This window comes from Sturnira hondurensis, unplaced genomic scaffold (assembly GCF_014824575.4).
Source record: "Sturnira hondurensis isolate 20B ecotype Veracruz unplaced genomic scaffold, ASM1482457v3 Scaffold0013515, whole genome shotgun sequence".
Classification (NCBI taxonomy): Eukaryota; Metazoa; Chordata; class Mammalia; order Chiroptera; family Phyllostomidae; genus Sturnira; species Sturnira hondurensis.
Window position 1 is genome coordinate 8,127,061 of NW_028086146.1, and position 24,814 is coordinate 8,151,874.

The 24,814-nt window shown below is 43.6% G+C and overlaps 1 protein-coding gene across 2 annotated transcripts in view; it reads left to right on the forward strand.

Annotated features, from left to right (window-relative positions):
• The window catches only part of RCL1 (RNA terminal phosphate cyclase like 1), a 67,366-nt gene that overhangs the window by 30,658 nt on the left and 11,894 nt on the right, over positions 1 to 24,814 (forward strand). For both annotated transcript variants that reach the window (XR_005068742.1, XM_037061774.1), the window contains exons 5-8: positions 451 to 575; positions 12,040 to 12,165; positions 17,426 to 17,582; positions 23,644 to 23,747. Coding sequence is in view for 1 of the 2 variants with exons in the window: in XM_037061774.1 (XP_036917669.1) it covers positions 451 to 575; positions 12,040 to 12,165; positions 17,426 to 17,582; positions 23,644 to 23,747 (512 nt within the window). In the remaining variant the exon portion in view is untranslated. The remainder of the gene's footprint in view (positions 1 to 450; positions 576 to 12,039; positions 12,166 to 17,425; positions 17,583 to 23,643; positions 23,748 to 24,814) is intronic.

Sequence of the window (24,814 nt, forward strand, 5' to 3'; positions counted from 1 at the left end):
TCCTGAATTACTGTGGTCAGTGAAATGGGTCAATACCACTAGGAGAATTATATACCCTTAAAAACGTAATAATTATGATGTAAAGTGCATGACTTTAATTTAGAGTTCTGATAGATCAATTAATTGCATAGAATAAAACGGCTAAGAAATGGGATTAATGCATGAACTAGGCCAGTCCCTCATTTTAAGGATGAAGATCCACTTGACTTTGGGACATGCTGGCTCTGTGCTGCTATTTCTGAGACACACTGTAGGGTGTCCTTGCTCATCATGTGCCCTCATAGAGCTAACGTTAGGCGCTGCTGACCTTGAAAGGATTGCCAAGTTAAATGTGAAAGAGCTGTGTCCCTTCTAAGGAAGAGCCCCTTGGTGTAAACCGTTCGGGGTTGGGTGTCTGGGTCATCTACTTTCTGTTGCATCCTTGCCTCTTCTTTCTCACCACCTGTGTAGATTGTGCGACGGGGGATGCCTCCTGGAGGAGGAGGTGAAGTGATTTTCTCGTGTCCTGTAAGGAAGGTCCTGAGGCCCATTCAGCTCACAGATCCAGGAAAAATCAAACGGATCAGAGGAATGGCGTATCCTTTTTGCATTTGGTTCAGATATCTTATTTTTTTCTTACCTCATGAAGATAAGAGTGACTCATAACAGCTTTCTTCTTCCCAGGGTTATTTGCATTTTAGATGACAATCATGAAAAAGTCTTAACAGTGAAATTTTAATGGTTGGCTAGGATATGATGCTTTATCATCTGCCTCACCTTGACCAGATTGATTGATTCATTTATTTTCTTTTTTTCCCCCCTCCCCTCCTCTCCTTCCTCCCTCCCTGCCTCCTTTTCCTTCTATCCTTCTCCATCTGTCTGTCTATCTATCTATCTATCTATCTATCTAAATCTTTATCATTTTCTTTTTTTACTTAACACTTAAATGGCTCCCATGTATGTGATCCTCTCCTGAGGGCTTTGGTTTGGGGGCCACCAATGCAGTTGCAGCCCCGCCCTCAGAAGAGCTCATCATCTGATGAAGGAAACAAATATGTAAGCACATAGTTCTGATATAATGTGTAAGATGATGTGGACACATGTGCAGTGGGCTGGGGGAGCTAAGCATAGAGAGGGGTTAATTTTGTCTGGAGGATGTAGGAAGGCCGGAATAATAATATCTACTGTTTGTTAAGTGCTTACTCTGTACTTAAGGGATAATTATTATATATATTTAATTTAGTTTTAAAAAATTACTTTGAAGTATAACATGAGTGACATCCAAAAAACTTCATGTTTAATGTATACAACTTGATAAGACTTTGGAAATAAGAGTATGTTCGTGAAAAATGTCATAAATATATCCATCGCTTCCAAAAATTTCCTCTCGTTTTCTTTGTTTAAAAATTTTTAATTAATTAATTTTTGATAATGCTTGAGATCTGTCCTCTTAGCAAATTTTCAAGTACTGCAGCACACAATACAGTATTATGAACCATAGGCATTATGTTCTCAGTGTATAGAAATATAATTGGTTTTTGTTGACTTTGTATCCTGTGACTTTCCTGAATCTATTCTAGTGGTTTTTGTGTGTGTGGAGCCTTTAGGCTTTCCTGTGTATAAAATTATGTTGTTTGCAAACACAGACAGTTTTACTTCTTCCTTTTAATTTTGATGCCTCTTAATTTCTCTTTTCTTTCCTAATTGCTTTGTTGAATAGAAGTGGTGAGGGTGGGCATTCTTGCCTTGTTTTAGTTCTTAGAGGAAAAGCCTTAGGTTTTTCACCACTAAGTGTGGTATTAGCTGTGTGTTTTTCATGCATGATCTTTATTGTATTGATGTAAGTTCCTTCTGTACCTAATTTGCTGAGAATTTTTATCATGAAAGAATGTTGAGTTTTGTCAAATGCTTTTTCTGTATCTATTGAGATGATCGTGGTGATTTTTAGCCTTCATTAATTATAGTGTAGTGTAGTGTTATGTTGTGTTATGTAGTGTATAACATTGATTGATTGGCACATATTGAACCAACCTTGTGTCCCAGAGATAAATCCCACCTTGTCATGGTATATGATCCTTTTATTCTGCAATTGAATTTGGTTTGCTAGTATTTTGTTGAGGGTTGTCACATCCACATTCATTAGGGGTATTGGCCTGTAGATTTTTTTTTCTTGAATTGATTTTATCTGGCTTTGGTGTGAGGCTGATTTGGCCTCATAAAATGAGTTAGGAAGTGCTTCCTCTTCAGCTTTTGGAGGTTTACGATTAGCTCTTTGGTGGAATTTGCCAGTGGAGCCATCTGGTTCTGTGCAGTGTTTTGTTGTCAGGAGGGTTTTGATTACCGTTTCAGTCTGGCACGTGCTATTGGTCTGTGCAAGCTCTCTATTCTTAATGGTCTTGGTAGTAGGTTTTACGTTTCTAGGAATTTATTCATTTCTCTGGGTTGTTTAATTTGGTGTAAAATTATTTGTAATAATCTCTTACCTGTTTTGATCTCAGTGGCATCAGTTGTAATGTCTCCTCTTTCCCGGTTTTACTTATTTGTGTCTTCTCTCCTAGTCTAGCTAAGGATTGGTTCATTTTTATCTTTTTATGAAGCCAACTCAGTTATGTCAGTTTTTATAGTCTTCTGTTTTCTATTTCATTTATTTCTGGTTTAATCTTTATTATTTCTTTCCTTCTACTAACTTTGCGTTTAGTTTGTTCTTATTCTATTTCCTTGGGGGTGTAAAGTTAGGCCTTTTGAGATCTTTTTGTAGAAAGAATGTAGATGTTTATTGCTCTCAACTTCCCTCTTAGTACTGAATTTGCTGCATATGTTCTGGTATGTTGTGTTCTTATTTTCATTTGCCTTTAGATATTTTCTAATTTCCCTTTTGATTTCTTCTTTGACACAGTGTTTGTTCAGTAGTGTGTTGTTTCATTCCCATATGTTTTTAAGTATATTTTATTGGTTATGCTATTATAGTTTTCCCAATTTTCCCCCTTTACACCCCCTTGGACCCACATGCCCCAACCTTCCAGCATTCTGCCCCCCCTTTAGTTCATGTTCATGGGTTGTACATATAAGTTCCTTGACTTCTTTTTTTCCTGTACCATTCTTAACCTCTCCCCGTCTATTTTATGCATACCAATTATGCTTCTTATTCCCTGTACCTTTCCTTCAATTCTCCCATCTCCCCCTCCTCACTGAAAACCCTCCATGTGATGTCTATTTCTCTGATTCTGTTCCTGTTCTAGTTTGCTTAGTATTTGTTTTCATTTTTTTAGGTTCAGTTGTTGATAGTTGTGAGTTCGTTGTCATTTTACTGTTCATAGTTTTTGTACTTCTTCACTTTCTTAGATAAGTCCCTTTAACATTTCATATAAGGGCTTGGTGATGATGAACTCCTTTAACTTGACCTTGTTTGGGAAGCACTTTATCTGCTCTTACATTCTAAATGAAAACTTTGCTGGATAGAGTAATCTTGGACTGGGTCCTTGCTTTTCATGACTATGAATACTACTTTCCAGCTCCTTCTTGCTTATAAGGTTTCCCTTGAGAAATCAGCTGACAGTCTTATGGGCACTCCTTTGTAGGTAACTCTTTCCTTTTCTCCTGCTGCTTTTAAGATTCTCTTCTTATCTTTAATCTTGGATAACTTAATCATGATGTGCCTTGGTGTGTTCCTCTTTGGGGTGCAACTTTTGGGGGACTCTCTGGGCTTCCTGGACTTCCTGGAAGTCTGTTTCCTTCGCCAGATTAGGGAAGATTTTCTTCTCCAGATTGGGGACGTTTTTCTTCATTATTTGTTCAGATAAGTTTTCAGTTTCTTACTGTTGTTCTCCTTCTTGCACCCCTATAATTCGGATATTGGAACACTTAAAGTTGTCCTAGATGTTCCTAAGTGTCTCTTTATTTTTTTTGAATTCTTGTTTTCTTCATTCTGTTCCAGTTGGATGTTTATTTCTTCCTTTTGTTCCAAATTGTTGAGTTGATTTGAGTCCTGGTTTCCTTCCTTTCACTGTTGGTTTCCTGAATGTTTTGCTTTATTTCACTTTGGGTAGTCTTCGTTTGTTCTTTCATTTTTTGACCAAGCTCAATCAGTTCTGTTAGCATCCTGATTACCAATGTTTTGAATTCCACATCACATAGCTCATTGCTTAGCTCCTCATCACTTAGCTCTTTCTCTGGAGTTTTGCTCTGTTCTTTCATTTGGGCCCTATTTGTTTGTCTCTGCGCACCTGTCAAGTTACAAGGGGGCGGGGCAACCCTCTTTGCTGTGTTGTGGAGCTGTCTGTGGGGGAGGAGTCAGAAAGGGAACAATGCAGCTGGCTTGCTGGGCTCTAGCCCCACTTTCCACCAAATTCTCATGTGATACTGGGAGTTTCTTCCACTGTGGCAACCCCTGCTATAGTCCACAGTCAGTTCTAAGTCTCAGTTTCTTGTTCAGCAAGCCCTGCTGGTGTGGTCCACTACCTTGCCCCTGATTCTCTCCACCGATCTATCTCCTATCTCCCTCCTACTCATCTTGTTGACTGTTTCTTTAATTTCTTGGTTGTTGGAGTTTCATGAAGTTTGATTTTCTGGCACTTCTGGTTGTTTATTGATTTTAGATCGGCTGTTATCCTCCTTTAGGTTGTGTGAGGAAGCGAAGGGTTTCTACCTATGCCTCCATCTTGGCCAGAACTCTCTCATTTCTATATATTTGTGGATTTCCCTGTTTTCTTGCTGCTGTTGATATCTAGTTTTATTCCAGTGGTTGGAAAAGATATGTGGAGTGATTTTGGTCTTAAGTTTGTTAAAATTGTTTTATGACCTAGCATGTGACCCTAGAAAATATTCTGTGTGTACTTGAGAAGAATGTATGTTCTACTACTACGTGGGATTTTCTGCATGGTTTTTAGGCCCATTCTGTATATTTCTGCTGGTCTGTTGTTTACGTACCAATTTTCATTCTGGGTGTTCTTACCCATTATTGAAAGTGGGGTATTGGGGTCTCCAGCTACTATTGTATTGCTGTCTTTTTCTCCCGTATATCTTCCTGTTGAACTGATCCTTTTATCCCCGTGTAATTACCTCTTTGTCTCTTGTGACCTTAAGGTCATTTTTTAATTAAAGTCTATTTTGTTTGATATATTTTGTCTCTTCTGTTTGGTTACCATTTGCATGGACTAACTTTTTCTCTCCCTTTACTTTTAGTCTATACATATTCTTAAATCTAAAGTGAGTCTCTTATAAACAGAATGTAGTTGGGTCTTGTTGTTTTATCCATTCAGCTGCTCTTTGTCTTTTGATTGGGAAATTTAATATATTCACATTTTATATGCTTTATTTTTAAGCCTCAGTGTTACTGAATTTACTTACATCCTATTTTGTAGATGAAGCTTAGGGAACTTGCTCCCAAGTCACACTGTTCGTAATGGCAGAGCCGGGGTTTGAGCCCCATCTGTCTGACTCTGCAGCCCCGACTCTTCACCTCGGCTTTTTCCTGTAGAAAAGATTAGGACATTTGGGGCTAGAAGAATAGAGGCTTATGAAGTGGAGCAAGGAAGGAAAAGCACTTCGGGCAGAAAAGTGGGACCGTGTAGAGGTAACACATGTACAGTGGCTCCGGGGAGTGGCAGATGGTGTGGTGCGGCCCAAGTGCAGGTCAGCTGGTGGTCTTTGGCAGTAGAAGATGGGACATGGAGATGGCCAGGAACCAGTGAAAGTTGAAGCGTTATTCTTCTTTCCAAAGTAAGCAGTTTTCTTCTGTAGAATGAATTTGTATGTTGTGAGGACAACCCTGGTGGTACTGAAAGAACTTTTGGCTCATTGTGCACACTTTGGAAGGTACAGGTTTTCTAAAAAATTATCTGGTGATGAACACTTACAGGCATAGATGACAGGGAATTATGTTGCTCTAAAGAAGGGACAGTAAGGGTTGTGGCTGGAGGACAGGTGAGGGCTGCTAGTTTACAGGGTCCTAGAAGTGGAATGAATAGGACACCGTGATTACCTGTGTCTGTAATAGAGGAATGGAGTTGTGAGGGTGATTTTGATGTTTCTCACTTAGGCACTTGAGTAGAAAGGTTGAACTTATAGTAGCCACAGATGTTTGGGGTGATATGTGGTGGAGTGTGGAGAAGTGAAGATGAGTTCAGTTTTAATTCATGTTGGGTTTGAGGGTCTTCCAAGATGGTTGCAGGGAGACAAGTCTAGAAAGGAAATTAGAAATGTAGCCCTGGCTGGTGTGGCTCAGTGGATTGAGCGCGGGCCTGCGAACCACACGATCGCAGTTCGATTCCCGGTCAGGGCACATGCCTGGGTTGCAGGCCAGTTCCCGGTTCCCGGCAGGGGACGCACAAGTGGCAACCATCTCTCTCTCTCCTTCCCTTCCCCTCTAAGATGAATAAATAAAAAATCTTAAAAAAAATTTTTTTAAAAAGGAAATGTAGGTCTGTAACTTAGAAATAAATACTTGAGAGTCAGCTGCCCTGTGGAATGTGAAGACGGAAGGACAGAACCCTGGGAGGCCACTAAGACTTGACGGCAAAAGCACAGGAAGTGTTCCCAGGAAGGGAGACTGTGGAAAATCAGAGTTGACAGGACAACAGAGAAAATGCAGCTTTTGGAAGCCTGGGTCAACAGCTTAAAGGGAATTAGGATGGGGAGGAGCTCGTAGCAGGGCATCACTGTTGCCCCTGGGAGGACCTCTTTCCCGAAAGTGGTGGCTACAGATGGCATCATCAGCTCTGGGTTGTGGAGTCACTAGGAGGGAAATAGCGAAGTGTGGAGGTCTTGACTAGAAAGAGAAGTAGAAAGAAAAATAAGGTGGTAACTGGATGAAGAGAGAGTTGATAAGATTCCGTCCTACACTTGATCTTAGCCAAAATGCTGAGAAGTGATGAGATGCCCTTCTTTAAACAAAGTTGTTAATGATTTGAGTGTTTCTGTAGGTTGGGTGAAATAGATTAAGTATGAGAGAGGGAGATTGATGAAGCAGTGTAATGAGGTGATAAAGGTGCAAGTGCTGGAATCGGACAAATGTGGGTTCTAACCCTGGCTGCCACTCACCAATAGGATTTTGGCTCTAAGCCTTGGTTGACACATTTATGGGTAGGCCCATTTTATCTACTGTACCTGTAAGGAAGGTTAAGTGAGGTCATAGATGCATAGTACAAGGCACTGGGCTTGTTGACAAGTAAGCATTCAGTAAGTGATATAGCGGCTGTCCTTTTTATTGTTGTTTGAGAAGGGATGAATTGAGAATGGCAAGTGTACGGTGAGGATGGCTCTAGATTGATTTGTCTGGAGATGAGTGGAAGGGAGTTGGGAGGAGTTTTCGGTTTTCACTGTTAGAATGTGATCAGGAGTAAGGCGATTGCAGGGGGCTGATAATGGAGTGTGACAAGGGTGGTGAAGGTGGACTGTCGTAGTGGGGCATAGTAACTAAAGATAAGAAGGCTGTGGGACAGCAGTACAGGCTCAGCTGAAGCTGAATCACGTGCCAGCCGCACGGCTGTGTGGCTGCACCCAGGAGTAGTTGGCGAACTAGAGGAGGAGGTAGAGAAGACGGCCTGTTTCATCCAGGGGTGGGTATGGATTGACAGGATGAGTGAGTTGCCCTGAAGGGTGGCCAGAGGGGGAGTTGTGAGCCTGTCTTTGAAGCAGTGGTCAGTGTGCTCCTTCCTGAGGACCACGGCAGAACTCACTAGCCTGTGGGAAGCTCATGCCCAAGGAATTGGATGCCTTTAACAGGTTGCTAGTGGAAGCAGGTACATGCCTGTGTAGAACACCAAGAAATTGTGTTTAGGGAATTGTTTTGGGGGTTTCATGTGTTAAAAGTGGTGAATTTCTAGGTGCTGACAGGATCTGGGTAAGGGCAGGTGTTGGCGGCTTAGGGGCTGGATGGGGTTGGGAGGTGGCTTTCTGGGTAAGGGGTTGGACTAAGTGAGGCCAACCAGGATGTCTCCTTCTTGGGTGGGGTAGGTGCATAGAGTCAGTTTTGTACTTCTCAGGAGTTTTTAGGACGGGCTTAGGTGGAGGAGAGAAGTGTGTAGTGGACTAACTCTTCAGAGGTCTCCATCAGCTTGAACAGTAAGTGGTGGGGAACATGGGCTAGGGCTGCATATCCATCAAGAACAGGAATTTATAACAAAGCTTCCCTGGATTTTAGTCTGTGGTCTGCATGGCAGTCTGGGGGCCACCTACGCCCACACCCTTGTGTATATGAGGAGAAAGCAGGCAGGTAGACGGGAAACAGTTCCTGTTCTGTGAGCCCCCAGGTTGATGGATAGTTAAATGGACTTCACTGTTGCCAAAATGCTGCAGTGAATGGCCTTGTACATGAATTCTTAGACACTTTTAGGTCTATTTCAGTTTGTTTTTTCTCATTTGTGATATGTTTCCTACTGTGGCAGTGAACTCTGTTTAGAATCCATTCTCTAGTCTGGAAATGTGGTTTCCAGAGTGTGCCATTTGTTTTGACCCAATCTTGCAGTAACAACAGGGGTTTCACACTGGAGTCCTGCCGGGTACTCTCTTTACTGGGTGTGCAAAGCAAGCCTCACAAGTAAGTTTTTCATGTCCCTGGGAAATGGGTACCCATCCTGGTTTGTACAGAGGAGAACAGGAAAGCCGAAAGCTGTGGTGCCCCAGGCTCCTGGAGTTTGACTTTGTTCCTCCCTCTCTTCTCTCCCTGGTGTTCTTAGAGCCTTGTAGAATCTGAGCCAGGGAGACTCATGAGGGCCCAAGCCCCTCCCCCTTGCTGGAGGCAGTAGATGTGACATCTGAATCCTCTGTGATCTTCCTCTGCACTCCCTGGAAAAGGCAGAAGCAGCCCCCTTGCTTAGGTCCCTGTTTGCAAAGCAAACATTCCAGCCACTGGTCTGCAGAGTAGCCCATTTCACAAACACCTCCAAGGAATGTGGGTTTGAATTGAGATTACCTTCTTGGCCAGTATGGGAGCCTAGGAAGCAAAGTGCCTTTGGAAAAAGTTTTAGCTGGGTTTGTGGTTTTACTTAAAAAGTTAGCTGGTTTTTACTCTCAAATCTGGTTAACTATGTGTCGGAGCTTAGAGGTTGCACTCCCCACAGGAGGGTGGAACGGGGAGAACTAGTCACACACTGTTGTGTGCATTTGTGGTTTTAATGAGCTACCACCTGAAGGCATCTTTTCCCCTTCGGATCAACTTGCCAGGGCCTGGGAAGGAGCTGGTGTTTGTTCTTGCTAGCCACTGTCACCGGATGGTGCCATTACCATTTATTTAATGCCACCCACTCTCATTCTCCCCCTTGCCTGACATGGGGTGAGACAGAAGAGAGCACTCTGTTTTGGTTTTATAGTGTTGTCCTGCCAGTTTATGGTCTGGTACATAAGAGTTAAATGAGTATATGAGGGTAGAGGCAGAAGAAGGGCATGGGGTGGAATTTGTGGGACAATCTGATTTCCTTTCTCTGACTATAGGAAAGATACCTTGATAACTGATCTCTCTTTCCCTGTTCTTTCCACCCCCAACCCCTACATGCTCGCACACAAGCATGCACACGCCTTGGGTTTCTCTGACCTGCAAGCCATATGGACCGTTGGTATGGACTTACCTCCTGAATATGAGTCCTTAATATGGTATTCATGAATGAACTTCAGGACGCTGATAACCCTCAAATTACCTGTAATGGTGTGTGTTCGTGTGTTTCTTGAAAGAATATCATAGCTTTCATCAGGTTCTCAGAGGGATCTCTGATTTCTGAAAGGATAAGAACCTCTGCTGTGGGATTTGAATCGTAGACTAACAGTAAGGAAAGCAATAGCTGGTATTTATTGGGCTCCGACCATGTACCAGGCACCACTAACTGCTTTGCGTGCATTATTTCATTTGAGTCTCCAAATCCTGCAGGGAGATATTATGCTTATCCTTTTCTTACTGAGGGAGGAAGTGGAGGCACAGAGAGTAGCACATTAGACCTGGTGTGGTGCAGTTTGCTGGAGCTGGGACCTCAATACGGTCTGATTCTAGAACTCTCCGTTGTTCCTTGGTAGGGCCTCCATGCCAAGCCAGGTGGCCCCATAGTGACTGGGGCATAGCCAGTTTAAAACTCCTTTCCCTCTTCACTGACCCTGAAGGGGCACCATCTCCTTCCTGGTTTCTGTAGCTCTGGAGGGGTAGGGAAGATGTTATCTTTGGGAAGTGGATCTGTTTGGTTTGGAACCTTGGTTCTGTGACCCACTTCTCCTCGGTGTAAAAAGCCCTGGAACTGGGGATCCATAGCCCTGCCAAAGGGTTACCATGAACATAAAATAAGTTGATAATGTACCTAAAATAAGTCGATAATGTACCTAAAATAACCATGAACATTGTGGGGTTATGTGTCAGGGTAGTGACATCTGTGCTCTCCTAGGGAGAGTGAGCAGCCTTAGGCCTCGGAAGGACGGCACCTACCTGGTCCAAAGGCTGTGAGACCAGGGACTGTTTGTCTTAGCTGCCTGTGGTCAAAAGTACATTGTGGACAGCAGAGGTGGTGATGTAACTGGTCTCTGTGTGTGTATTGAAAAATCCATCTTTGCTCTTTCCTCATTTCAGGTTTGCCCTTTGAGTCAAGTCAAATATTTATCAGATATTTCTGAGTACAAAAGTAGTGTATTAGAGAGTTGTGAGGGATGCAGCAGCAGAGCCCCTTTCCTAGGGAGCGTGCAGTCTTGTTGACGAGCAAGAACATGCACACATGTGAAGGGCGAAGTGTGGTAAGTCTAAGTGCAGACCACAGTTGGGTGCTGGGCGGAGGGTTTCAGAAGAGAGGGAACTCTGGACTTGAAGAATGAAGGAAGGCAGTTCAAGATGAAGAATCTGGAGAATTGGGATGGGTGAATGGTGTGCTGTTACTGGGTTGGGGAGAAACACTGAGCAAGGCAGAGGGTCTGACAGCAAGAAATGGGAGGGTCCAGGTCCAGAGCCGCTGGGAGACTCTGACTAGCTTGAGGGAGATTGATCTTTGAGTGGAATGGGTCAGAAAGGGAAGCTTGATACTAGTCAATTTTTTATACAGACTCAGAGCATTGTGCTTTGCAGCTCAAATGAAAATTTAATGTGTATTGATAATAGTTTTTGAAGAACTGAGCCAATATGGGCAGCCACCACACACGTGGTTTTCCCTGTTGGACTTGCCACATGAGGTTTCTGTAAGGGGAGTGGGAAGATCACATGTTACTACTTCTCCGTTCTTTCAGCCCCTTGTCCCGTATGTGCAGCTAGCTTATGACCGTGCGCTGCACATCAGAAGTACTCGGTGCGTGCTTAGTTTTTATTTGATTCATGGGGCTGGGGAGAGCCAGTCTCTGTTTCCACTTCCTCAAGCACCAGCTTTTTTATTTGGGTTGCGAACATCCTCTTCCTTTCCTTTCTGGTGGTACCCTGTTGTAAAAGTCTGGTTACCGGTATTTTGACCATAAAGTAGCTGTTGTGAGGAGTCCGAACCGTCCACAAATGGAGAGATTGATACTTAAAATAATTGAAAATAGGCTCTGCGAGTTAAAACATAAAAACCCTGTTTACACCTTTGTATACAGCAGCTACCATGCTCTTCCTCTATTTTTTTTCTGGAGGAGGTGCATTGGGCATCCCCAGTGCAGTATCTGTTCTGGTCTGAGGTTCTAAGAGAAAGACTCGGTGGTTACGGCTGTGGGGGTGATCAGAAAATACTTCAAAGGAAGCTTGGCTCATGCCATACCAAGAGACAGTTGCCTACATTTTTGTTCCAGAATTGAGTGGGATCATCTCTAAGGGTGGGAGTGTGGGTAGGAAGTCTAGATCAGGGTCGGGAGGCTTTACTTTCCAGCTCCTTAATGATGTTTGGCTTTCTCACCATGAGTATTTAAGCCTTTATAAATTTTTATATTTATAACTATAATACAAAAATTAAGTAATTAATAAAAATAATATAAAAGTTGATGATGGTACTATACAGTTAAGAAATGAACTGCAGTTAGAAAATCAGATGCAATCCGATGTAATTACAGGTTCACAAATATTTGCTAGCTTTTCATTGATTTTTCTATGTTCTGAAGTCCAAGTAGAATGATGACCTTAACTCCAGGCTGTAGGTACTCCGTTCGTGTATCACCTCAGATGGCGAACAGGATTGTGGATTCTGCGAGGAGCATCCTCAACAAGTTTATCCCGGATATCTACATTTACACAGACCACGTGAAAGGAATCAACTCTGGGAAGTAAGTGTGCATTTTTGGAGCCCGATGCTGCAGCTCCCCAGCCTTTTTCATGCTCCTGTTCTGATTGCGGTTAAAGCTGTCAGCTCTGAGGTTGGGCAGCCAGAAGAAGAATAATTTCAGGTTTAATTTCCTTCCCATTTACTGCCCTGGTCACCAGTAACTTCTGCATGGAAGGCAGCCCAGTGGCCAGTGCTGAGAGATGAGAGGTCCAGTCCCTAGCCTGGGGGATGGAAACCCAGCTATAAACAGTGCTTTAAGCTTTAAATCCCATCTGCTCTCTAATCTCACAAAAAGTTAAACAAATTCTTCTGCTCTGTGTAAATAGCAGTTTAAGGGGGCTGGGGAATCCTTTGTTGGCTAAGTGTCAGTCAGATTCTCTTTCCACCAAGGGAACACCCCTAGAGCCAAAGAAAGTTGTTACTGCAATTCGAATTTCATCTAGTTAAAGCCTTTGTGGAAACTCTCAGTTTAGAAAATAAATAGTTAATGATGATCTGTGTAATGACAATGTCTGTTTTAGGCTTTCATTGTATGTTTGGAAACCAGGAGGCTAGGGAGGCAGTTAAAACCAGTGTTTTGCCCTGGCTGGTGTGGCTCAGGTGGTTGGACTCATGTCCCATAACCGGAAAGTTGCAGGTTCCATCCCTATCCCAGGTATGTACAGGAGGCAACCAGTCGATGTTTCCTTCCTTCCTCTCTTAAAAAAAATTCTTTGTACTCTAAAAATGTTAAACATAAAGAAAAGTTGACCTGAAACTAATACAAAGTAATACCGAATATAACTATAATTGAAAAATAAAATAAAGACAAATTGAAAGGATGGTATAGTGAACACCTGTATATTCCTGCTACTTGTAGTTAACAGTGAGTATTTTGCCAAATTCGCTTTACCTGTATGGGTTTGTTTGTTTTTGCTGAAACATTTTAGTGTGAATAACACTATTATTTGGACATTTCCTAAAAATAAGAATATCAGAGTCTAATATCAGTGGTGGTGTGTTAAGAAATCAATTTTTTCCCAAGTTGGGCTACAGCTAACCTTTTTCATAGATGTTCTGTTTGAGGTTTCTTTTAACTTCAGCAAAAGAAGGAAAGAGAGCGTAGAGGAGGGGTGAGGGTGTTACGGGGTCTCCGGCCTTCCTGAGGCCTCAGGGAAGGATCAAGGCGGTTTCAGAAACGCAGTGGTGGCTTATGGTCCAGAGTGACAGAGGTGCTGGTACAGAGGTTAGAGTTGGGAAAGGGTTTGTGTGCAAAGCCGGCTCTTTCTTCGGGGGGTCAGAAAGGTCAGTGATGGTCCCAAACCTTTGGGTATTGCTCAAATGTCACCAGTGCTGTCCTTGTTCATGCCATGGGAGTGATAATGCTTGCATTTCTAGGTAACTGTGAAGGTGAAAGGTCACATAAGCCAGCCAATAAGGCAGTGCCTGGCACATAATGTAATAGGTGCTGCAGAAATGGTGGCCGCCCAGGCTGTTCTTCCCTTTCTCTTCTCCGCCACAGGTCTGGAGTTACGAGTCAGCAGTTCTCAGGAAAGAGGGGATTACAGAGGGTGTGGGTGGATCAGAAGCCACAGCAGCTGTCTGAATAGCCTATTTTGTCTGGCTTCTCCACCAAAGGCTGGCCAGGAATGAAGCAGAGCAGTTGAAGGCCATACTGCCACCAGCTATGGTGTAGCTTTATGGTGTAGCTATGGTGTAGCTTTATGGTGTACACTATGGTGTATAGTGTAGCTTTTCATAGTGACGGTTTAGCTGACCCCAGTTTGTGGTCACACTGTAGGAAGCTCACATGGATCAAAATGTAGCTGTGTGTAGACTTGGGGGTCATCAACTCTAAGGTCCCCTTAAATTAAAGCCAGTGCATGATAAGGGTATTTAATTTTCTAAATCTCAAGTTACACATGACATGGTGATCTTCTGTCTCTGTTATGAAATTATAAAGTCATGAGTGGTTATTAATTTCTTCTGAGTCTGTGAAGAGTTGATGTCAGTTAGGCTTATGAAATCCAGGCGTGAGAGTGTGTGTTACGGGCATGGCCCAGAACCTTGGGGCCAGCAGTTGCTGGTGGCCAGTGTCAGTGCCCTGACCCATGTGCACATCTGTCAGTGTGGTACCATTTTGACTCTCATAGCCACGACTTGAAAAAAAAACAGGACTAGTCCTTTACCAGTCGGGAAGTTTGGGGGAAAGTTTGGGAGACTGTCACTTACCAACTATACTAATGTGCATCTTCAATGAGGTCACCTGGTGACTAGCTGCTTTGTCGGCATAACTTGAAATAGGACTGATAACACTCACCCCAAATTGGTGGGGGGGGGTTGGAGTATTATACATGAAGCTTAATATGTTACCTTGTTTTACATAAAACAAATATAATATTAGATGGGACAGTCTTGATCAACTATAAAGTTTACTGTAATAACAAGTATACATACCTCAAAAAACTCACATGGATGGGAAAATGTAGTTCTTGGGAATTTGGGGGATGTGGGTTAAAGCAGTGATGGTAGCTTATCTTCTTGTCCTCCTCAGTTTCTGTGCCTTAATTTTGCATCCCGCTGCCTCTGCTGCAGAGCAGGGCGTCCCCTCCCTCCTCCTGGTCAAGCAGTTCGGCGACAACTTGAGGTTGTGCTAAAGCGTCCCGTGGTGGCAGATGGGTGGCAGGTGGTTAAGCACTGCGCTGAGTGCCCTGGAACCTTTGATTACATCGGTCACTCCCTACACCCCCTTTCCTTGACAGATGGTATTATCCCTGGGTTGCATAGATCATCGAATATTCTTTAAAAAGAAATTAGTGACCAGCTGTTATAGTTCCTCTCTATAGTGGGCTCATATAGTCCATTTGAAACATTATTAATTTTACACATAGTAAAACTTGGCTAGTTTCGTGGTGAGTGCATAGAAAATGCTTCATGAACATGTGTGTTAAACTGTGTTGGAAGAGGCTGGTCTGTATTGTGTTGTGTGTGGACTGTAGCTACTACTTTTTTTTCTTGATGAAATGTTTACTTAAAAAGCACCGGGCACCCTGGCTAGAGTAACTCAGGTGGTTGGAGCATCATCCCACAAACCAAAAGGTCATGGGTTTGATTCCTGGTCAGGGCACATTCCTAGGTTGCATGTGCCGTATACCCAGTTGGGGTGCCTACAAAATGCAGCCAATGGATGTTTCTCACATCAGTGTATCTCCCTTTCTTCCTCTCTCCCTTCCCCTCTCTCTCTCTCTCAAAAAAAAAAAAAAAGAGCAAAGTAGAGCAAATCTACTGAGCAAAGTATATGTGAGGTGTCAGACCTGGAAATATTGTGGAGAGGTGTGTGTTTTTTATTGTTATGGACTGATTTTGTTCTTTGTCAAACTGGTTGTCACTAAAGTCTGTGAGGACAGGAACTCTTGTGTTTACCACAGTGCCTCCAGTTCCTGACCCATGGAAGCTTCCCCCCAAGTGTTTGTTGGATTCGTGAGTCAGTCAGTCAGTCAGCTGTGGTCCTGATCAGAGCGTGTTAGGCTCTGGCTGTTGGGCGGTAGAAACACTATAGGAGAGAAGAACGGGGTGCCAGCTTGTTGATTATATCAATGGAATTCTGAGTTAGAGATGTCCCTTGGGGACAAAAACAAAGGTGTTACTTATTTAGGTTCTTTCTGACTAGCGTGGTATTTTTCATTTTGGGGAGGAAAGCTGGATGTGTTCCAAGAGGAGCCGTAATCAGGTGGTCTCCAGTCCCTTACACCTTTGGGGCTGGTGTGAGGCCTGGCTGTGGTGGCGAATTTGCATAGGCTTTGGGGTGGAAAACCTGCATTTGAAACACATCTCAGTCACTTTCTGTTGGGAACCACTCTGCCTGGTTTCAGGAGTTGTAACTGCCCCCCATGGCTAAGACTGAGTGAGTAACCTCCGGACTGCGAGCCACTAAGGAGACAAAGCTTGTCTCTGGCAGCAACGCTGCTTCTGCTTCATCCATCTCTGGCCCCCAACGCTTAATTGGTTAGTCTATGACAGGTAAGACCCCTCAGAGGGGGGGCAACCTAAGCCAGACATGATCACCTGGGAGGCCCTCAAGGAAGGACTCGGGGCTGCAGCAAAGAGGGAGTGATGGACCCTCACCCCCCAGCTATTCTGACATAGCCTGAGTCCCCATTTCCACCTGGGAGAAGTGCTTCCTGGCACTAATCCACTTAAGTCTAAAAACCTATGACAGGGAGGGCGGTGCAGCCCTTTGCCAGCTAGAGCGGGATCCAGGGTGAGCGGGCATAAGAAAGAATTTGTAAAGTCCTGTGAAGCCTGCTTTGCTAAGAGTTCTTTCATTCATATGATAAGGGTCCGAGCAGGAAATGAGTATGTCTCCCAAAGGTTTTGCAACCCCTTTACCTGACTCCGACTCAGATTAAGTCCTCAGATTTCTTTGAAATATTATCTATTGTTTGATCCTTGCTGCCTGACATTGATTGATGAGCTTTACCTGTATTCCTGTATGTTATGAACCTAATAAAAGCCATTGAGGAAGGGGCTCTTGGTCCTTCTTCTGTGAGAGATTGACCACCTCTCCTCCCCAAGCAGATGATGTCTTGGTAGTTTCACTTTCATCTGTGGCGGACGGGGGACTTGCTGGCTGAGTTGCCCCCACAACTTTCTAGCTGTGGACTCGGTACAGTTTTTTTTTTTTAACTTTTTAAAAAAATTTTATTTATTTATCTTTAGGGGGGAAGGAGAGAGGGAGAGAAACATCAATGTATGGTTGCCTTTTGTGCGTCCCCTGCTGGGAGTTGGCCTGCAGGGAACCAGCCTGCAGCCCAGGCATGTGCCCTGACTGGGAATCGAACCGCGATCCTCTGGTTCGCAGGCCTGTGCTCAATCCACTGAGCTACACCAGCCAGGGCAGTACAGTTGTTTAATTTCTCCATTTTCTCCTTTGTAAAATGGGCACTACTATCTACTCTGCAGAAGTATAGTGTCAAAGCCCCCAGCTCAGAAAGTGGCAGAAACTGGTGCTCATTTTCTGGTATCCCCAGGGTGGGGGGGGAGGGGAGCATGGGAGGGCTGACAGGAAAAGCAGTGCAAACTTGTGTCCTCCTTGGTTCTGCCACCTGTGCTTTCACAATGTCGTGTACATTTCCAGTGTAAGCTGATAGGAACTCTGATAAGGCTTGATGTAACAAACCAGAATGCCACCAGAAAGGTGTTTGCTTTTTCTTGCCTTTTGCTGGTGAATGTGAACCCCATGTCATTAACTCTACTCAGTGTCCGTGCCTTTGAATCCCCAGGTCTCCAGGCTTTGGGCTGTCACTGGTTGCTGAGACCACCAATGGCACCTTCCTCGGTGCTGAACTGGCCTCCAACCCCCAGGGCCAGGGAGCAGCGGTGCTTCCCGAGGACCTGGGCAGGAACTGTGCCAAGCTGCTGCTTGAAGAAATCTATAGGGTAAGTCTTCAGCCTCTGCGGGTTGGGGAGAGGAGCCACCAGGAAGCAGCTCACTGCCTCTCATTTTTTATCCTAAGCAACTTTCTTCCCTTCCAAGGGCTTAGGCCAAGGAGTTAACCTCTTCTTACCCATTTAAAAACAGTTTAACATAACTAGCTTAATAGATTAGCTAAACTAGTCAGCAAGCAGAGATCCAGCCTCTCCTGGTTTACAGGGCAGGTAAGTTTTAACAATTGGGAGAGGAAAGATCTGGAACAGTGATAGACAGGAAGGAGAAGGTTAAAAAAAAAAGAAGGCGGTTAGGTGGCAACTGGCCACTTGAAGAGAACGCATGGCCAGGAGCAAAGCAGGCACCGTCTCAGCTCCCCTAGTCATTGCCATGCGAGGGTGGGGGCTCCTTGTTTTCAGGTGTTTCAAGAGAAGTGGGAAATTTGACTTTGTATGTGATAGTTGATTCAGATAGAAAATAGTGTCAACAGGGTAGAATTTGCAGTGTGTTCTAGAGCAGGGGTCCCCAACCCCTGGGCCCCAACCGGTACCAGTCCCTGGCCAGTTAGGAGCAGGAAACAGGTTGCACAGCAGGTAGTGAGTGGTGGGCAGGTGAGCAAGTAAAGCTTCACTTGTATTTACCGCCTGAGCTTTGCAACCTGTCCTCCACCCCTTCCCAGTCTTTGGAAAAACTGTCTTCCATGAAACTGGTGCCTGGTGCCAAAAAGGTTGGGGACTGCTGTTTTAGAACATGGAAGAATGTTTAGGGAAGGCAAGCCCGTGTCAGAGCATGGCAGTGGCTTTGGAAAGAGGAGAACACAGGACAGAGAAGGGACGTGAAGCTGAAGATGAGACTTCATTCATTACCATTTGCTTCTGTGGATGGGCCATAGCTCAGACTGATCTGGACCAACCTGTCCTCTAAGTTGCCACAGTTTTTTCTGTCGATTTATACAAGCAACAGACACTTAGACATATGAGGAGGGACCCCCCAAAAAAGCTGGACTTATTTTCTGGGAGCTGGGCCCATTGTAGTACTGGCTTCCCCCACTAGGTGAGTGTTCTAGGAACCCATCTGTATCAGTGTGCCAGCTGGTGTTGTTGTGAGAGGCTGCATTTGGCTTCAGTGAATTTCATTTTGAAGAGTCTTTTGAATGCGCTTTTGCCCATTTCGTGATGGGTGATCTATGAGCATACCTCTCTACACTGCACTGAATGTTCAGCAGTTTTTGACCCAAAATAGCATGACCCCCCCAGGCCCCAACTTCCCTATTCACCCCATCTTGCCCCAAGGGACTTTGTTTTGTTTCTCCTGATGAAAAAAGTCCTCAAAGGGAATTGTTTTGCCAGTGTGGAAGAGGTGAAACAAAAAGCAGCCAAAAGCACTAAAAGGTATCAAAATGGACAAGTTCAAAAACTGTTTTGAGCAGTGGGAAAATGTCTAGATAGGCATATTGCATCAAATGGAGAGTACTTTGAAGGTGACTAAAGTTTAAACATGTGAAAATATACAGTTTTTTTAATAAATCTTTCAGTTTGGGGGCGGGTCCCCCCTTGTACATACACTCTTACTCTGTTTCCCAAAATTAGTTGAGGTGACCTAAAGTAAGGGAAAAATTGGGAGGGAAGGAAAGATGAAGGCAGGAGGAAGAGCATATAAAGCTGCCTGAAAACACGTTCCCTGAGATCCTGTATGCTTGGTTGTGAGAAAGTCACAAGTCTGTTTTCAGGATTCCGGTGGTGCTGTCTTCTGCCGTGGATCCGTGTCGGGAAGAAGGTGAAGCCTCTTCCTTGACACGCAGAATCCAGGGCAGGCTCCCAGGGACAGTCGTGTGTGTGAGGCCCACATTCTTGAGCTGAGCGCTAGCAAGAACTACCTGTATGAGTCGCTTCTGTGTGGTGTACAATGTTTGTAAATTGTTTTTTTATTCAGCTGAAGAGCCTCTCATCTCTATTTCTGTGTATTTATTCTCAGTTAGCAGACATCTTTGTGATTTTTTCCTGAGGTCTCCAAGGAAGCTTTGCCCCCTTTAGTGGCAAAAGTCATAGGTGATCTCAGTGAAATAAAACCAGTAAGGCAGGGGTTCAGTGGTGATTTCGTTTTATTTTTTGATTCTTTTTGTCACTACAGTTTACTCATCATCGCAGTGGAGTGAGGCCTGGTGTGGCTCACGAGTATTGTTCCCTGCGCCAGCCTCACAAAGGAAAGCAGCTTGTAGCCACAGTGTTGTCCCCATGGGTCCCCATTCTCAATAGTATCTCTCCTTGGTCGCAGGCGGAAGAAGTAAGATTGAACTGTTTCAGAGTTCATTAGAATGTCCAGGTCTTTTTTTTTTTTTTTAAGATTTTATTTATTTATCTTTAGAGAGGAAGGGAAGGATAAAAGGAGAGAAATATCAATGTATGGTTGCCTCTCATGAGTCCCCCGCTGGGAACTGGCCTGCAACCCGGGCATGTGCCCTGACTGGGAATCGAACCACGATCGTGTGGTTCCACAGGCTTGCACTCAATCCACTGAGCTACACCAGCCAGGGCAGAACGTCCAGGTCTTAAAGGCATTTTTTTAATGTTCCTCTAATTAAAGGAAGACAAAGGACCTGTAATTGTGTATTCAGTAGTGTGACTGTTCCCTCCACTCACCATTCAGCCAGGAAATGGTGGCAGAAAGAGGTATCCTATCAAATGAAATCTTCCTGAAGGGGAACAATCTTCTTAATATTTTTGTGTAGCCAAGGTCTGATGTTAGCTTTTTTGATGCTAAATCAGCTCAATGTTTGATACTTAATATAGTGATTTTTTTTTTGAAAGATGGGTAACAACCAGAAATTGGAAGTAAATAAAGGATCAAGAAGTTGTGTCATCTGGAAAGTTTGTCATCTGTCCATCTGTGAAGACGGACTGTGCATGTGATGCCTGGTGTCCCTAAGTCCCCGGTAACCTGTTCAGATTTCCCATCCGTGGTGGCTGGAGGCCCCCATTCTCACCCTACGGTCCCTTCCATCTCTTCCCGCAGAGCTGGGGGAACCGGAAGCACCACATCACAGAATGGCCTCGCTGGAGCATGGGGTTTATCTCGTAAATAGCAGGCGATAGGCCTCAGGGTGGAAACACAGTCTACACGTTCACGAGAGAGAAAGCATGCAGTCTGGATTAGGTTATTTTATTTTATTTTTTTCTCTCTACTCTAGTTAACTTCTACATAAAAACCGTTCCATTGTGCCTGTACCAAGTTTTCTTTTTTAAATCATGAAGAAAACTTCCTTTTTGTGTGTCTACAGTCTTCCGTTGTTAAAAGGATAAAAATAGGTCTGTGTTGTGACGTGGTTTCAGTAAGTAATAAAAACTTATCCCCTTTGCAGGTGCTGTTTATTTTTATCAGTTTTAATCCTCTGATCTAATCCCTCCTGTTCTATTTGTGTCTCATCACTTACCAAGTCCTCTTGACTCTGTTCCAGGCTCTCTGGAACTGCCTTTCCTGTCCATCTTCTTGGCTGCTTCCATCTCCTGCCATTATGTGGGTTGGCTCTCCCCACTTGCTGGGGAAGTCCTTTCTATATCTGCCCCAATGTCCCCTTCATTTCTGAATCTCCTAAAACACTTACCTGATCTTTTCACTCCCGTGCTCAAAAGACCTTCAGCAGCTTCTCACTTTCTGGAGATAAATCAGAACCCTTGCTAGACTCAGAATAGCCCTCAGTGTGCCCACTGCACCTTCTCCCCGCTCGTATACTTCTCCCCTGCAGGTAGTGTGCAGCCGTTTCAGGATGGCCACCCGGTTGTTCCTTGCTGACCCGAGAACAACCGGGTGGCCATCAACCCCCTGCTTTTCCTTCCTCTCCAAACCTCTTCCCTCCAGGGTCGGCTCAGGTTCCCACCTCCCCAACACCTTCCCCTGGTGCAGTGAGTGACAGCCCGTCCCCACTCACCTTGGCTGTCCCGGTGTCCACAGCCCTCAGTGGCTGCAAAGCTTTGGCTTTACCTCAGATTGTTTCTGCTTCTTGCTCGTATCTCATCTTTTAGCGAGATTGAGGCCATTTTCAGTGAGATTGAAGCCAGTGAGGTACAACCCACAAGGGTTGTATCCTCGGCTGAGGTGTGACCCCACCATGCCCTTCATGGTGTCCTATACACAGACCTCCAGCATATTTATTGCGTTGAAATACTGGTCTAGTACATAGTAAAAATCAAGTCGGTTGAGAATGGTGGAATAGCAGCATAGTGATCAGAAGCAGAAACCAAGGAGGACAGTTTAATTTTAGACAGTCTTACTGGGTTGACCCAAGAGTACATTTAGTTTTTTCTGTAAATAAGATTCATTTTTTAAATTTCACCAGTAACTTTATTGATTTGGATATTTTGAGTATGTTGGCTGTCCCCATGTGGTATGATGTTGGTTGTTCTCAATGTCTTGATTTGATTGCTATCAATTTCGGCTGGTCTAGCCAACAATGGTGCGTTGTCCGGCTAGAAATCTCCAGCATGAAACTTTGCAAACTACTTTCGACACATTAGATTAGTCACAGCACCTTCTCCATACACTGCACAAATCTTTTCTTGCGTTTCAGTTGTGTTTTTACCTTTATTGAAATAATAGAGCATAATATGCCAAAAATGTTGCATGTTTTCTCCATTGTCAATATTAAAATGGCTGTACAAAAATTCACCAGTTTTCATAAGTTTTTTTTAAATGCATACCAATAAGACAGCTGTCATGATACAATCTAATAGAATTGTTCTGAATGAAGCTAAAGACAACTAAGCGCTACTAGAGCCATCTTACAAAAACCAAACCATCTTTTTAGCCAACCCAATGTGAAAAACAGCAAGTTTTGTAAAACAGTTTTGTTGGTCCTCATATTCTTCTGTCGGTCAGACTTTCTTTTTTAGATGGAAATGTATATGCTGTACCTGCTCTTTTCCTAACATTTGCTTATTAGGGGTGAATACCGCTTAAGGCAGTGTAGGAAGAGCAATAGATTTTCTTAAAGGCGAGCTGTAGGATAAAGCTCCTTTATTTTCCTATGCCATTGTCATAAATGAAGTCTTACAGCGAAGAGTGAGTGTCTGTGCCTGAAAATTGGTTTATTCCCTACACTACAGGTGTTTAAAAAGGAGAGAGGTGTGTCCAGCAGTGAGTGGCCACCTGTCTGTTTCTAGTCTGGGACTCTAGGCTTGGCCAGTGATACGCCATCATCAGAATCTGGGTTCTTTTTGTGAAATGTACAAAATGTGTAGAAATTCAAGATCATCCTACTTTCACTGTGTACAATGTAAGTTTGAATTGTTTTAAATAAAGTTATCCCAGAAAGAATGATCAGAAAGGAAGACATTTTTAAGGCACACATGTAAACAGTAGTAACACATCTAGTAAAAGCAGAAGAGGTAAAATGGTCGAGAAATTTAAAAAGTGGGGAAAAGCCAACCAAAACATTGTTTCTCATGAGAAAGTTTGTGAGAATTCTGTTCTTATTGATTTGAAAGAAAAGGAATGAAAAGTGGGGGAAATAGTGCATAAGTAATAAGAATGGATGGACCCGATCTTAATAGTTCTTCAGTTCTAAGGCACACAGGAAGGGTAGAGAGGAGAAACTAAGGTAACTTGGCAAGTAGTTTTTGAATGTGATTGAGTCTTACAGGTAAAGGATTTTTCATGTCACATTGACCGTGGTGTTCCACAACAGCAAATAAATAGAAGCATTCACTTCACACTTGTTACGTACCTGTACATTTCCTAGAAACTGATTTTGCTGTTTTGTTGTTATGTCCTGCTGCTGCTTTAAATAGAAGGGAAAGTTTTACTTTTCTCTAGATGCACCTCAGTAAACTCAGCGTCTGTGTACTTACTCTGATAGTCTCAGCTAATACAATTTTTTCAACTAACTGTTAGTTTAACCCCCACAGTTAAATGATATTGGAATGACTCTTAAAAGACCTGTATTCTGTTTTATAATTGCTTGAAGCTTGCAATTTGCTCTTCTGTGGCTCTGATATCCTTGGTATTTATGACTATTTTCTTGGTTTTCTATTTTCTGGTTGGTAGAACGATTAATCTTTAAAGTGTTTGTATTTATAGGGTGGATGTGTGGACTCGACCAACCAGACCCTGGCTCTATTGTTTATGTCCCTTGGACAACAGGACGTTTCCAAAGTCCTGCTCGGACCACTCTCTCCCTACACGTGAGTTGTTTTCTTTCCACCTTGTTATGCTGTCCAACTTAATCTTCCAATTGCATGAAATGGCAGAGGTGTTATACTGTGCACAGCTTATCACCTTGAACACCTGCATGTTCTGATCCTTGAATAAGCTGGAGGTGGTTGCTCTTAACCTGGTATTTAACAAGATTCTTGCCTTCTTTCCTCTCCTGTAGTTTCATCATTCCCGTCTCTCAGTTCCATGTTGTTGAAGTTCTGTGGTATACCAGACAGTCTTCTGTCTATGCTTTAGATTTTTTCCCATTTTGGAGGTAAACTCCAGATTCCATTTCAGCTTGGATTTTATTAGGTTTTTTTTTAATCCCTTTTTTCCATAGCTGTGGCAAATAGGGCTGTCTTTTTGTCCAAGATGATAGGGTATAAACTGGCTGGAAAGTTGAAGAATGAGGCAATGTATATAGTTATGCCATCGGATTGGTAGGGAAATTGTAAAGGTGAGTTTATGGCCATTGGATGTTACCGGAAGTTGGCGGCTGAGGTATTAAAGCAAGCACTCTCCCAAAAGAGCAGCTTATCAGAAGACTTGAGTTGGCGATTGAGTTTTCTGTAACAGCCTGTTTGAACACCGACATCTGGCTCTGTGTATGTGTGCCAGAAATCATTACATGGCCATCGGAGGGTGGGCCTTGCGTGGGAGGAGATGCTCAGGTAGATAAGAGACTGAACTGTCCTTTTTCGGTTATCATGGTACCGATGCTGTATATCTGAAAGGTACAGTACTGTGATAACTGAAGAATGGTGGTGCCATCACATTGAGAAAGGGCAAGCACTGCTGAGGGGGTGTTGCACCATTAGGTCATTGTTTGGGGCCATGGAGACCAGGAGTTTGACAGAGATTCTTTTGGAGGGGCTTTTTAAAATTTTGTGTTGGTGGTGAAGATCTTTTTGGAAAAAGGAAATGGAAGAGAATACATTCTGTTAGCGATGGGAGAAGACTGATAAAGCAGAAAACTGGTAAGGACCACATTATCTGCTGACAACTTGTGTAAAGTGTTTCACAGGACAGGAAACCTGAAATTGAGTAATCCTTA